This window comes from Manduca sexta, unplaced genomic scaffold (assembly GCF_014839805.1).
Source record: "Manduca sexta isolate Smith_Timp_Sample1 unplaced genomic scaffold, JHU_Msex_v1.0 HiC_scaffold_617, whole genome shotgun sequence".
NCBI lineage: Eukaryota > Metazoa > Arthropoda > Insecta > Lepidoptera > Sphingidae > Manduca > Manduca sexta.
The window spans coordinates 1-15,107 of record NW_023595426.1 but is presented as its reverse complement, the minus strand read 5'-3'; the positions used below and the strand labels follow the sequence as shown (position 1 = coordinate 15,107).

The window sequence follows — 15,107 nt, the reverse complement described above, 5'->3', positions numbered from 1 at the left end:
TGTGGGGCGTAGGATCGGCACGGAACGCCTTTCCGTCCCCACAATGAGTGCTGGATTGCGTGAAGGGGAGGTGGCAATGCCAATTAATAAGGCCGGGAGGTTTTATAGCGTATATTCACTATTCACACGTTAAATAATACAATGATCCGGCGGACACACAGTAGCGGCGTATGTTTCGCAGTGCGGCGTGAGCGGTGCAGCATGCACGTCGCTCTCTCCTTTTCTTGCACTGTTTTTCCTGGCTGGAACACTTCAGGGCTTCTTGTTTTCTTCCTTTTCTTGACTCGAACTGAACTTGCTGGAACTCGAACTGCCGAATGCCAAAATTGCATTCGCTTATATATAACCCGGCTATCCGTAGGGAGAGCCAAAAAAAGAGCCTTTTGCAGCCTCATTTTCACTTCCTAGCTATCACTATTTTATAAATAAAAGTTGGACCTCTGGAGCCCCTATGTGAAATTTACACGGTTTTATAGATAAATCAATTACCTATAACTATACATAAAAATAATACGCCTATGTGCGATACGAAAAAAGTTACAATAACAAAACACAAGAAATTTGTCTACAGACGACGCACAAAGGCCTTAAAAACGCTATTTACTTTGATATGAACTTATATACAATACCCATGTTTACGGCATGGGGTAGGCAAAAGCAAAAACTATATCTACGTAAAGTTTCTACACTGTCACTTCAATATCTCGGTCGTGAGATCGCTTTATAACGTACCACTAAAAAACAGTCACACACACGTGCGCGGGCGCATTGTCCGTCCCTCTCTGGGTGTGTCGTTTCGCTCGACACACCTGCGCATGCGTGAATGCGCTGTCTCGCTCTTTTCGTGTGTGCGTCCTGCACATTCTCCGCCGTGTATCGCCCAGCGTCCAGGGGCGATACATTATGTAGACGTGCAGGACGTGCTCGCCGCCGATTGCGCGCCGCCTCTTCGTTGCCGCTGCCTCGTCGCTCGGGTGCCGCAGGGTGCAGGAGGACGATTTTCTTCACGGGGCGTCGTAGCACGCCTCCCCGCGTGGCTACGTCCACTGTGCGCGTCACGCCGTCAGGTCCCGGATGCGTAGCACAGATGCGGCCACGCACCCAAGTGTTTCGTGGGAGCGTCCGTCCACGATGCGCACGACGTCGCCGATGTGTAGCTCTGGTCCCTTGCTGCGGGGCTCCCGCCGGTTGCGGAGCTCGGGAAGGTACTCTCGTAACCAGCGGGTCCAGAAAGCGTCGGCCAGCTGCTGCGACGCTCGAAGGTCGGCATGTGTGCCGTAGCCGTGTTCGGCTGGAAAATTAGGTGCGGCGAGTGGGCCCTGACAGCCCAACAGAAAGTGGTTAGGCGTCAGGGCCTCCGGATCTTCGGGGTTCACCGACACATGAGTCAGTGGGCGGCTGTTGACTGTGAACTCCACCTCGGCGAGTAGCGTCGACAGCGTCTCTTCATGTGGCCTCTGCTCGTGAAGCACCGTCGTCAGCGCGGTCTTGACCGACCGCACGGAGTCGTTCCCAGGCGCCACCCATGAATGGTGCGCCCGGAGGGATGAAACGCCATCTAATCGCCCTCCGCGACGCCTCTTGTTCGGCGCCAGCGAGGAGGGTGTTGCGCAGCTCCTTTTCTGCGCCGTGGAAGTTTGTCCCGTTGTCGGACCAGATCTCGGCGGGGCTCCCGCGGCGCGCTGTCATGCGCCGCAGAGCCATGATCGCTCCTTTGTACTCAGGGTGCACCACTTCGAGATGCACCGCCCGCACTGTTAGGCATGTGAAGAGCGACATACCTTTTTTGACTACTCCGGCCCACGGTGACTGTGAGCGGGCCGAAATAGTCCAAACCGGTGTATGTAAACGGCCGGTGATGATGCGCCAGTCGACAGGGAGGCAAGTCTCCCGTTATCGGTTGCGGTGGAGTGGCCGCCCTCTGGCGGCACTGAAGCAGCTCCTGACCACCGCCTTGACCGTCGGGCGCAGTCGAATGACCCATTTGTGCTGCCGACAGTAATTGACGACGCTCTCCACGCCTGCATGGTGGAGTTGTGTGTGGACATGTTCCACCCACAGTTTCGTTGCCCGATGTTCGCCATCGACGATCGGAGGGTTCTTTGTTGCGGCGCTTACTCCCGTGGCGGCTGAAATTCTGCTGTCGAGGCAAATGAGTTCGTTAATAAATGTTATACTCAAAGCGTACAACCTGCTTTCCTTTGACACGGGTTTTCCTTTTTCGAGTGAGCGTAGTTCTTCCTCGAAGGCGGCCTCCTGACTCGCCTTTATGATTATGCGCTCGGCCTCTTCTTGCAACTCGGCTGGGAGCGTCACGAATCGCTCCTCCGGTGCTTGTACGACTCGTTTCGCCGCATTTTTCGCGGCTTCGTTGCGCCTCAATCCGGATTCTCGCTTGCGGCCGCCTTGGTCCTCTTGTAATGGACCGTGTTGACGCGTCGTTTGAAGTGTTGTACTGCTTGTAGTACGCGGGCGGCAGCTCTAACGTAGCGATTCAATTTGAGAATCGATTCACGTCGGGCAGGACTTCCTTGTACTGTTTCTCCCGACGCTCTGTAATAGTGTTCACTCTTTCCTCACCCGTGTCGGTGCTCAGCTGTGTTTCCTCCGCAGGCCATAGTTCGGGCGGGTCGCGGAGGAACTCTGGTCCGTTGAACCACCTGTGTTCCCGCGTGAAGTTGTCGGGAACGTCGCGCGTAGCGTCGTCGGCAACGTTGTAGCGTGTAGGCACCCATCTCCATTGATTCGCCTGTGTGTGTTCTTCTATCGCGGCGATTCGATGCGCTACGTAGGGCTTGTACGACCTGGCTCCCGTTCTGATCCAGCACAGTGTTGTCTTGCTGTCGGTCCAGTAGGTCGTGGATTCTGGCTGCCTGGAGTGCTCCTGTGTCACACTCGCAGCCATCCGTGCGCCGAGTACAGCTGCCTGTAGTTCAAGCCGTGGTATGGAGGTTAATTTGAGTGGAGCTACCTTTGCCTTGGCCGCCAGTAACGTGACTGTGACTCGTCCGTCGTCGTCCTCGGCGCGCCAGTAGAGCGCGGTCGCGTAGGCTGACTCGCTGGCGTCGGTGAACACGTGGAGTTGGAGTTTTCTCGCTCGGGAGTAGCCGGGATAGCAGCGCGGCACTGTTACGCCGCTGAGTTGCTTCAAATGGGTGAGCCAGTTCACCCAGGCGGCGGACAGTTAGTCGTCGATCGGGTCGTCCCAATCGGTGCCGCGTCGCCACACCTCCTGTAATAGCTGTTTAGCCCGCACAGTTATCGGCGACACCAACCCTAGAGGATCAAACAACGACATTACTATTTTCAATGCTTCTCTCTTCGTGGGTGCTTCTCGCCTCAGTAGGTTCGACGGTATGCGGGCTAAGTCTAGGTTGAACGCCAACCTGTCTTCTTGTGGCCTCCAAATAAGGCCTAGGACTCGTTCAGTCCTTTCTATTTCCACCGCTTCGGTTGCATTGGGCGATTCGCCGAGCGCCTTCAACACCGCGGGCGAGTTACTCGTCCACTTCCTTAATTCAAAGTGAGCTTCTCTGTGTATGTTACGCACCTGAGTAGCGATTGTTATCGCCCTGTGTTCATCTTCATAGCTGTCGAGGTAGTCGTCCATGTAGTGTTTCTTCTTGATCGCCTCGACGGCCTCAGGATGCGTGTGTCGGTGTCTCTCCGCGTTGCGATTCATGACGTATATCGCCGTCGCAGGAGAGCACGATGCGCCAAAGATTAATACCTTCATTCGGTACACCTCTGGCGGCCGGCTATCTCGGCGGTTTCCCGCCAGAGGTAGCGCAGTGCGTCGCGATCTTCCTCGCGTAGTCCCACCTGCATGAACATCTCCGTGATGTCCGCTGTCACAGCGACGGGATGTTCCCGGAATCTCAATAACACTGCGGGAAGAGGCTGTAACAAATCCGGCCCTGTTAATAAATTCTCATTCAAAGTCGTACCTTTTGTTTTGGCTGCTGCGTCGTGTACAACTCGCAATTTGTCGGGCTTTAGAGCGTTTACGACTGCGAAATGCGGCAAGTACCACGTCCTTGTAGTGTGGGACGCGCGTGGCGCTATTTCCGCGTAGCCCTTCTTGACTAGGGCCTCCATGTGCTCTTCATACCTTTCTTTAAGGTCGGGATTCTTGTCCAACTTGTTTTCTATGTTGTGCAGCCTTTTCAGCGTGTTTTCATAGTTGTTCGGCAATTCCACGCTGTCCGATTTCCACAACAGGGCCGTCTGATATCTTCCCTCCGGCGATCTCTCCGTATGTTCGTTCAGTATCTTGAGCGCCTTCTCGCCGGGGTCGTTCTTGGGCCTGCGGGGGTCTATAAACAGGTTGTCGGATGTTATAAAATCTCGCAAAAGTTCCTCTGTGCGTTCGTCGGTCGTGGTTTGACCGACGAAATTCACTCTGTGTCCCAGAGTCCGAGTCCGGCTTCCATGTATCACCCAACCGAGCGGCGTGAGTGATGCGACCGGTTGATGTCTCCTACCTGACCGTGTTTTCGTGGCGAGGAGGAGATGCCAGTTATCCTGGCCTATGAGGATTCGGGGTTTCGCCTCTTCCGCTCGTTTAGCGGACAGTAGGCCCTTCAGGTGTCCGCAATCCCGTATCGCCTCGTCCGGGATGCGCTGCGCCGCCAACTGGAGATTGTCGACGGTGCGTGCTTCGATGCGAAGTCGTCCCCGGCTTCCTTCAATGTTAAACTTGACGCGCCGAGAATTGTTGCGTGTCTTCCTCTCCCCGTCGTACGTTGCTATGTGGAGTGGTTCGTCCGGTCCTTCCGCGCCGATATCTCGAGCGAGTTCGTCGTCGATGAGGCTCACCGTCGATCCGTCGTCGAGTAAGGCGAAAGTGCGAGCCACTCCCGCCGGTCCTGAAATGCACACTGGGGCTATTTTTAAAAGGACATCTGTGGCATCCATGTTGAGTTCACTGCCTCGTTCACTGCTTCGCCGGGTGCGTCGGTGATCTTGTTTTTTCGCTCCGAGTGCAGCAAGCGGTGATGTAGATACTCGCACCCGTTGATGTCGCATTTCTTCGGCTTGCATGTGTGTTGTTTGTTCCTGAATTTCAAACATCTGAAACATAGTCTGTGCTTCTTTGCGATGTCCCACCGCGCGTCTATGGCGGCGTCGCGGAAGCGAACGCAGTCACTCATCGAGTGCGTTTCTTTGTTACACACACTGCATGTCGACCGTTTATCTGCCACAGTCGTGTGTACCCGCTGCCGGCGTGGCTGTTCGCCGCCGCCGAATCTTGCCGGCGAAGTCTTGTCCGAAATGATTTCAGGCGTCGCGAACGGGCTGCAGAAATCGGCTTCTCTTCTTATGAAGCGACAAAACTTTAATAAATCGGGCTCACCTCTATGCTGTGCGGCGGCGAACTCGTACCACTGTCTTTTCAACGTCGGAGTTAGCTTCTCCATAACTGCCTTAGTTACCTCCGGGTTGTAGAGGTAGAAGGCACAGTCGAGCGCTTGTAGTGTGCCCACGATGTTTTCTATCTTCGTGGCGAATGTGCAGATGTCTCTCGGCGTATCTGTAAGACGGGGTAGCGCGCGTAGGCGCTCTATTTCGGCTAAGGCGATTGAGTCCGGGCGCCCAAAGCGCGTTTCCAGACTCTTTAACACGGTGTTCGGGTCGGCGTTGGTTATAAGCAGTCCCTGTACTGCTTCCTTGGCGATGCCCCGGAGGCTACGGCGTAGCCGGGACATGTTTTCCAACGTCGTGAAGTGGCTCATGGACTCTATGTAGGCCGCTCTATATGTGAGCCAATCGTGATGATCACCGTTGAACGTAGGCAACTCTGTGTACCTTAAAGGTTGCCTATGCTGTGCGGCTTGCACAGCTTGTGTTATGGCGGACGCGAGTTCTTGATACTCCGTCCTCGGTCGCGATGCGACCAACGCGCCGTCTTGCACTTGTTGCGGGTTCGGCGTTGATTGCGGTTGCTGCGAAGCTGAGTTGTCTCGTAGCCAGGCTGCTACGACGGGCGGCGGTTGCTTCGTAGCGCGGTGTTCGTCGCTCCGTGCGGCGATTACAGGCGGCGGCTGCGTAGCTTGTTGAGTTCGTTGCCACGATGCGGCTTCAATCGTTGGCACTTCAGGCTGCGCAGTCGGGTTCACTGAAAATGGCATAAAACGGACGGATTATTTGTTTCGGGCGTTGTGACGGGATGCGTCGGCGGGTGCACGGCACTGGCTCCCGCCGGTACAGTCGCCGGGTTGTCCCATGATACGGCAGCGATCACTGGGTCCGATGACTGTATAGGGGCTTGCTTTCCCGTCGCAACATCGGTCGGTCGGCTCTCGATCGCGAGTAATTGGCTAGTTTGAACCCAGCTATGTACTCGGCAATCTTGTCCGGCCTCCGTTATGACGGATTCGAGGTCGTCCTCGCTATCCTCCGCCTCGATTTCAGCTAGCTTGGCGGCCGCTAGCTCTATTTTCAGTGCGGTGAGTTCAGCCCTGGCCTGTGCCAGGCGGCGTGCCCTTGAAGCGTGTTTAGTTGACGACGCTGTTTTGCTTCGGGCTCGCTCTTGCGTCGATTGTTCCGTTGCGGCGGCAGGTCGCTCCTCCGCAGCGGTGCAAGGCGCGGCTTCCCGAAGCGTAGCGGTGTGTGTCGCTGTCCTCTCGGCGATTGTTTCTTCGGTTGCTTCAGTTGTTCCGGTGATGGTCGCCGACGTCGCTGTAGCGGACGTCGCTGTCGCCGAAGTCGCTGTCGCCGAGGTTGCTGTAACAGACGCTAATTCCGCCCGCCTCCCGGTGGACCTTGTAACTGGCATCCTTCCCGCTCACGTTAATCCGGCTCACGAAGGACCAAAATGTGGGGCGTAGGATCGGCACGGAACGCCTTTCCGTCCCCACAATGAGTGCTGGATTGCGTGAAGGGAGGTGGCAATGCCAATTAATAAGGCCCGGGAGGTTTTTATAGCGTATATTCACTATTCACACACGTTAAATAATACAATGATCCGGCGGACACACAGTAGCGGCGTATGTTTCGCAGTGCGGCGTGAGCGGTGCAGCATGCACGTCGCTCTCTCCTTTTCTTGCACTGTTTTTCCTGGCTGGAACACTTCAGGGCTTCTTGTTTTCTTCCTTTTCTTGACTCGAACTGAACTTGCTGGAACTCGAACTACCGAATGCCAAAATTGCATTCGCTTATATATAACCCGGCTATCCCGTAGGGAGAGCCGCCAAAAATAGAGCCTTTTTGCAGCCTCATTTTCACTTCCTAGCTATCACTATTTTACAAATAAAAGTTGGACCTCTGGAGCCCCCTATGTGAAATTTACACGGTTTTATAGATAAATCAATTACCTATAACTATACATAAAAATAATACGCCTATGTGCGATACGAAAAAAGTTACAATAACAAAACACAAGAAATTTGTCTACAGACGACGCACAAAGGCCTTAAAAACGCTATTTACTTTGATATGAACTTATATACAATACCCATGTTTACGGCATGGGGTAGGCAAAAGCAAAAACTATATCTACGTAAAGTTTCTACACTGTCACTTCAATATCTCGGTCGTGAGATCGCTTTATAACGTACCACTAAAAAACAGTCACACACACGTGCGCGGGCGCATTGTCCGTCCCTCTCTGGGTGTGTCGTTTCGCTCGACACACCTACTGCGCATGCGTGAATGCGCTGTCTCGCTCTTTTCGTGTGTGCGTCCTGCACAAGTAGTATGTGTCGCCAAAAATATTAGTTGGGTGGGATTCGAACCCAGATCAACTGCTTGGAAGGTAACTATGGAATCCATTACACCACCAACGCTTGTAACAGCACCTTCGAAAATAAAATCAGGAAAATCCTTATCATATTGACAAAAAATAAAAGTGTGCGTTGGCCGGGAATCGAACCCGGATCAACTGCTTGGAAGGCAACTATGCTGACCATTACACCACCAACGCTTGTGCTACATCACGTAAAATTAATTGGTTGAATAGGCCATCATAATTAACGTGGGACAACAGTGTAGTGTTATAAACCATCATTATAGCAGGCGTTTTTGACTGCATTTATCATAACAAGAAGCATTGCTAATAACATTGGGGTCCATTGAATTTAACACACATTGATTTTAATAATATATTAGGTATATAGATATTATACACTCCCATCTACAATTATTCGTCTATTGCACTATTTACGGGACTTGATATTTTGGAATCTTGGCAAACAAAATAGATTGCTTGTAAAGAGCAGTTTAGGCGGGAGTAAATAAATTGTTTCTGCTTTCAACATCATTTAGTACAGTTTAATTCATTTTTGTTGAAATCAATGATCTTTTGGAGGCCGCTGATGACTTTATCAACGAAGACCTTAGGCGCTTCCATGGCGAGGAAGTGTCCGTAGTCCTCCAGGACATCCACTGCCACCAAGTTAGTAAACTTGGTGTTCAGAGCTGCTGGGGGGAAGTAGAACACCTCGCGCAGGGCCTGCAATACTACTGTTGGCACTGGTGTGGGAGCACTGCAAGAAATTTTCATAATAATATTAGCCCTGTATTACATACTGCTTAACGATCTTCTTTACTACTAAGAAGGTTTATGATTTAGGGAATTGATAAAAAGCGTAAAACTCATTGTGTCTTATAACACAATGATTAAAACAGTGTGTATGTTTTTTTAATGCTTTGAATGACGAGACGCCTGATGGTAAGCGATATTATCGCCCATAAAAAGCAAAAACACCGTCCAACACCTTGAACTACAAAATATTTTTTGTTATTCCACAGCGCTCGTAATCCTGAGACATGAGATGTTAAGTCTCATTATGTCCAGTAGTTACACTGGCTACAATGTCCTTCAAACCAAAACACAATAGTGACTACACACTGCTGCTTGGCGGCAGAAATAGACATTGCAGTGGTACCTACACAGGCGGACTCTCACATATGAGAGACCTACCCCACCAGTAAAAGTGTAAAAAGGTTTTTACCTGATATATTCCATATCGAGGTTTCTAAAGGTAAAGGTCTCCGCGTAGATCCTTATGGACGTAGTGACCTTCTCCGGGACCCAGTATAACATGATGTTGTCGATCAGCTGCTCTGGTGTGAACATGTTCAAGCCTCCCTTAGGATCATCTCTGCTTGCACTGCCAGTGGAGATTGAGAACAAATGCAGGAACCATGCCATAATACTCGCAGGGGACTTACCAACGCATAAACCTGAGGATAAAACAGTTATGTTTTTAAACCTTTTTTTTTTTTTTTTTTTTTTGGTTTCGCGGAGAAAGTCCCTTATTACTACCGCCCAGCCTTCGTGGGGGGCGACTGAGCGGTTATGCTGGGGTAACCGTGCCTTACGGCCCGGCGTTGAGCCGCCCGGATTTGATGACGACCTTCGGGCGACCGCCGGGCCGAGTCCCTAACCCGAGTACAATTAACCTATGCACGGCCTACCAGCTAAAACTCCGCGGTGGCCCTCTTCGGCGCATTAGGGACGGCTGCGGGCTTCCTCTGACGGAAGTGTCTAAGTATTCGTCCGCAGCCGCCCCTGCGCGGTGCCGCCTTGCGGCCCGTCTCCTATGGGGGCTCAGAAGCCCCACGCACCGAAGGACGCCCTCGGCGTCTACGGCAGCATGAGGCCTACTACACACTGCCGTCCATCCCGGGGTCAACCGAAAATGTGCAAGGATGCACAAAAATGCACTAGGGTGGACAGCCCCCTGCTGCCCGCCGACGACCCCCTTCGTGGCCCCTATTAGTCGCCTCTTACGACAGGCAGGGGATACCGTGGTGGAATTCTTCAAACGCCCCCATTCCACAGGGCGATGTTTTTAAACCTAACAATTCATACTAATATTCTAAAGTCGGATTTGTTCCAGAATTAAGTCAAATCTTTTCTGCTTCCGCAACTCTAAGCACACATTTCAGTGTGTATACCTCATAGTCACAAAATACAAATTGAGGCCTATAAGGGTTCGCGAACATTTCCCATCCCTCTCCATTCCAACTATCCTGAGATGGCTCCTTCTCCTTCGTCTTCTCTTCCTTCACCCTATCCCTCCCTTCTTCCTCGCAGGCCCTAAGACCGGATAGCCGTGGGTCGCCAGCGTACCGTCCGCTGACACCCTTGGTGATAACGGTAGGACCTACCAACTTCTCATAGGGACTGTCGTGGTTGCTAAGCCGGGGATCGCTTGTACACCATTCGGAGGGTACCCCGGTGATAACAAAGGCAGATCTCCAAAAATCAAAAAATCTCTTCTGCTTATTAAATGCTCTTAAACTGCAGTCGGATTCAGGCGAGGAAGTCACAAGTGGTACATACCAATGGCATCAGGTTTAGCAGCTTGTATGTGGAAGTAGCCAAACTCCTGAACGTAGAACTGCAGCGGGTAGAGACGGCTGACCAGCTCGGCCGGCACGAGAGCTGGCGGTTACACCGACCCCACGGATATCATAGAAAACGAGTCCTTCGTAAACGCAATACCGAAATTGGTGTGGTAGCCTAGAATTATCTAAAAAAACATTTTTCGAATGATACTATTAATTTATAGAGTTATAAAACACACGCACATATCAAAACTTCATCCCCGAACGGTTAGACAGGCAGATTTTTCTGGTGGTAGGATATATTTTGTATACGCTCGCATAGCAACCATACATATGGTGTTAAAATCCGCCATAGTGGCCCACATACGTTTGTCGCGTTCTGAGATCGGCACGTGTATATCCGATTCCAACAGGCCGGCATAATTATGTCGACTGCCGAAGGGTAATCATCTCTCGTCAGTCGACATTGTATTTGACTCCACTCCACTTAAAATCACTTGCACTGGGGTCACTTTGTCGTGCACGTTTAAAAAAAAAGGACTCCCATTTCTCATTATGTGTGTTTCACAAAAAGTATGATAATGATTATTATGCTAACACTAAGTTGTTTGTTTACTTAAGGCATGGCAAAGCGACTCCACTGCACCTTCAGATTATCTCTCGTCAATCTGAACAACTATGACGACCTGATCGAAAACGAAAATATGTAAAATACTTATGATTTAGATCACGTAGGCGAATATTTGAAATTCACAAACTCTTACATCTGGGAAGAACGTGGCCATGATTGAACATATAATACCACCCCAATCTCCTCCTTGTACGTAGAACTTATCGTATCCCAGTCTTTCCATTAGATTCTTCATTATGAACGCCATTTCAGCCCCGCCCAGTCCTTGGAGGTTGGTGGCCTATATATATCCGGCCTCGAACAGGCCGGATATATATAAACTGATCCCTGATTGAGTCACCTGGCGAAGAATAACACTCGCCAGTCGACCCTGAGCGGACCTCACTCCACTTACAATCAGGTACAATAGTCTATTTGGCGAGCCGGTATAAGAAGGCAGTGTTGTGTTATGAAGTACATTACAATCTATCTATTTATTTAGCATTATTAGACTTAGGGCTGTATTGATAGATACAACTCAGTTTCGCTCTCAATAACGATATCAGATGAGAGGCTGTCAAATGAACGTCGGCATCTTAAGATAGTATCTTACCATCTTATTCATAGACGTTTTTTATCTAAGGACGGAGTAAAGCTGTGATAACAAGTCTGTTTCTAAGTGCTGACGTCATGGCAGCCTTCTCAGTGCGTAGACATAGGGCCGTTGTGATTGGCTAATATTGTTGTATCTCAATATAAAAATGTCTATGAATAAGGGGGTTAATATTTATTTGCTGGTGGTAAGATTTATTTTATATCCGTCCGGATAGCGACACCGTACACAAAGTGCTAAAACTCGCCATAGCGTAAGTGTGTCGCGTCCCGGGATCAGCCTGTGTATAGTTCGTTACAACAGGCCGGCATAAATATGTCGACTGCCAGGGGTAATCATTACTCGTCAGTCGACATTCTATTGGACACCACACTGTTTACCATTAGGTGCAGTAGGTCACTGCCAAGCCAACTAACTATACTAACATGAATATGTGACGGATTTGACTAATTTAACTGCTAAGTTTTGTTCACCTAACAGCGCTTACTCAGCTGAGTACAAGCTCTTAAATAACATCTTAAGCTTTGTACATTAAATAGTTCAATACATGAAATGCCTACTTGAGATTGAACTCAAATGTCGCACTGATTTCTTAATACAATCCTTATGTCTAATGTCTTTAGGTAAAGAGTGTAGGGCACTATTATTAGTGTTTACTTCTCTCGATATATATTTATATTAAAAGAATAGCTAGATGTACAAAAAATCTCTTCTTCTTCAGCCTTTATATCTACCCAATGCTGAGTAGGCCTTTTGCGATAGCCCAGGTTCTGTCCAGGGCAGACCTCAATCAACTTCGTCCCGCCACGTATTCAACTAGTTGATACAAAAATATTTAAAATTAAAATACTAAAAACGTGACATACGAGTATTTATGCATTGGATTGCATATTGCACAGTGACCATGAATAGACTGCAGCGGCACCTGAACTCACAGAAGATATTTACAAATGTAAGTAATGTCTAGGCGAAGGGAAATTTCAATAATATATTAGTAATGCTACGCTGAATGACACTTCCTATTGTAAGCACAATATGTACCTAGATAATAATATCAGCCCTGTATTATATACCTATTGTCACACTGTTGAGCACGGGCCTCCTCTACTACTGAGAGGGATTAGGCCATAGTCCACCACGCTGGCCTAATGCGAGTTGGTAGACTTCACACACCCTCGAAAATTCGAGAATTTCTCAGGTATGCAGGTTTCCTCACGATGTTTTCCTTCACCGTTAAAGCAAGCGATAATTGTGTGTGTGTGCCCTTGGGATTTGAACCTGCGAACATTCGTCTCCGCAGTCCGTTCCACAACCAACTAGGCTATCGCTTTAACCTACCTACATAATTGTGTTATATTTCTTTATGTTTTGTCTCTTTTTTATTGTACATGTTACATTATAATTAATGTGTTAATAGTAAATGTTTCTTATGTTTAAATTAAACATTAAACCGCCTTCAAACATTACTAAAAAGACTATACTGATCACCAATTTTAGAGTCGGTGCCTAATCAAAATTAAATATTGTTTTCGAACACTCGTTCATGTATTTATCTAGCTAGTCGCCATCTCAACAATTAGTGACTTGCATATTTGATATTATAATGTTAGGTAATGTTAAATATTTTTTAGCTTTTAGTGGTTTTTGAAGGCGGTATGTTTTATTGTTAAAATATATTTATTTTTTGCGTTTTAAACGATTTCTAAAAAAGGAGGAGGTTCTCGATTTGATGAGTATTTTTAATGTTTGCTACCACAAAACTCAGTCATTTTTGAATTGATTTAGAATCTCCTTTTTGAATTGGAAAGAATATGTTCCCTGATTAGTCCAATAGAAATGTTTTTTTAATAGATTCAGTGTTGTGGTTTTCAAATCGGAATAACTGTAATAAGTGTGTCGTCCAAGTAATCAAAATTGCGAGTTTTGCTTTCCCATCACTTTTTAGTGGTGTTTTTGCGTTGAGTTTAGTTGAATCTACTTCTTACGAACATATTATATCCTTAGCATCACGCTGTTTACCCTTTTCAGGTGTAGACAAAGATGAAATATCTGAGTGTGATAGTCATAATGCGTGTATAACACAACAATGCCATCGAGCGAGTCTATTGATTACTTATAATATGCCCTAAACTAATTATGAAAAGAGCAACACCAGAGCTTCTTGTCCTTTAGAAGACTTTGCCTTTATAGTCCGCTCCGTGACCATAAAGGATGCAGTCTTCGAAACGTCGGGAGAAAATATTAATATAAACAACCGCGATTAAATTACTAAATAAATTTATTTCAACCACTAAAAATTAAAAAATAATTTAACATAATATGTACTTATATACTGGTTATGGTTATGTTAATGTACTTCTGGTTTTTAGAGATTTTTGAAGGGGGTTGATTTTTTTATCTAACTATACTAATATGTAAAGCTAAAGAGTTTGTTTGTTTGAACGCGCTAATATCTGAAACTACTGACGCGATTTTGATTTTTTGACACTAACGGGAAGCTACATTACTTCTAAATGCTACAGGCTATTTTTATCCTGGGAAAATGATTATCCTGAAAAAAACTTTTCAATCCGGGCAGAGCCGCATGCAAAAGCGATAAATACAGCAATTAATTATAGAAGGCTAGCGCTTTGCTCGCGGCTTCGCCTGCGTAAAAAAGGTTTCCGAGATAAAAGGTCTGCTATATATTTTTCCGGAAAAAAAAATACTTATGTCGTTCCCAGGGTCTCAAACTATCTTTATACCTTATTTCATAGAAAACCAAGTAGTAATTTCTAAGTTTATCGTGTTCAGACATATAGACAGATGCGGCAGACAGCTATGTTTTATAATAATATTTTTTTTTACTTTTTATGCAGAACAATTCCGTACCTAATACATGCTTGTTGCATAACTTTAACCATTTACGCAGCGCACCCAACGAAAGCTCTCAAAAGGAATAATTGTTCCTCAGCTCCTATTGGTCATAACGTGATGTTATATAGCCTTCCTCGATATTTTCCATTAAATACTAAAAGAATTTTTCAATTCGAACTAGTAGTGTCTGAGATGAGCGTGTTCAAATAAAAAACTCTTCAGCTGTATTTAATAGTATAGATATTAAATATAGATCAGTATGAATGCATCTCACAATATACACACAAGTGTAACCAATATACTTCCTAATTGAAATTCGGAATTAATGCTATCGAACATTGGACGTTTGCACAAAAAATAATGATTACATAAATAAAAATAAATTCGCAGAGAGCAAAGTTAGTCGATTTTCAACTTATAAACTTAGACACTAAGTTACTAGTTTGTACGGAACCATCACTGCGAGACCAAAGCGCACACCGACGATTCCTTTTCCTAGTAACAGAACTTTTAAGGACGGGATCACGAGCAAAAGCTAGTATTATTATAAAGCAGTTAAAACGCATTTTTACACCTGGTTATGGAGCGAAGGGCCGTGCTAATATTCACTACGTTTTCTGACATCTAGTGCACAATCGTGGAAGTTTTAGGCTAGTTGTTTTAGTATTCTTGCACTAGATGGCGGTATAGCGTTATGGCTACCTTATATACTGTTCAGACTTCAAGTAAAGG

The 15,107-nt window shown here is 47.5% G+C and overlaps 2 protein-coding genes and 1 non-coding gene across 3 annotated transcripts; all 3 read right to left on the bottom strand.

The window, feature by feature from the left end:
• Positions 1-1,941: 1,941 nt before the first annotated feature.
• LOC119193510 lies at positions 1,942-3,767 on the bottom strand. Its single transcript, XM_037447124.1, has 2 exons — positions 2,972-3,767; positions 1,942-2,140 (listed from the first exon to the last, which is right to left on the bottom strand). The coding sequence occupies exon 1, from the start codon at positions 3,734-3,736 to the stop codon at positions 3,185-3,187; it is 552 nt and encodes a 183-aa protein (XP_037303021.1). The 5' UTR covers positions 3,737-3,767; the 3' UTR covers positions 1,942-2,140; positions 2,972-3,184.
• A 4,085-nt stretch (positions 3,768-7,852) lies between these two features.
• Positions 7,853-7,924, bottom strand: Trnag-ucc. Its single transcript has one exon. It is a non-coding gene; the product is annotated as a tRNA-Gly (tRNA).
• Positions 7,925-8,257: 333 nt separating this feature from the next.
• Positions 8,258-11,207, bottom strand: LOC115449275 (juvenile hormone epoxide hydrolase-like; the record flags this gene model as incomplete). Its single annotated transcript, XM_037447123.1, has 5 exons — positions 8,258-8,486; positions 8,955-9,186; positions 10,292-10,393; positions 10,454-10,481; positions 11,061-11,207. Coding segments are annotated over 5 exons (738 nt in total), but the record flags the coding sequence as incomplete, so codon positions are not given.
• Positions 11,208-15,107: the final 3,900 nt, after the last annotated feature.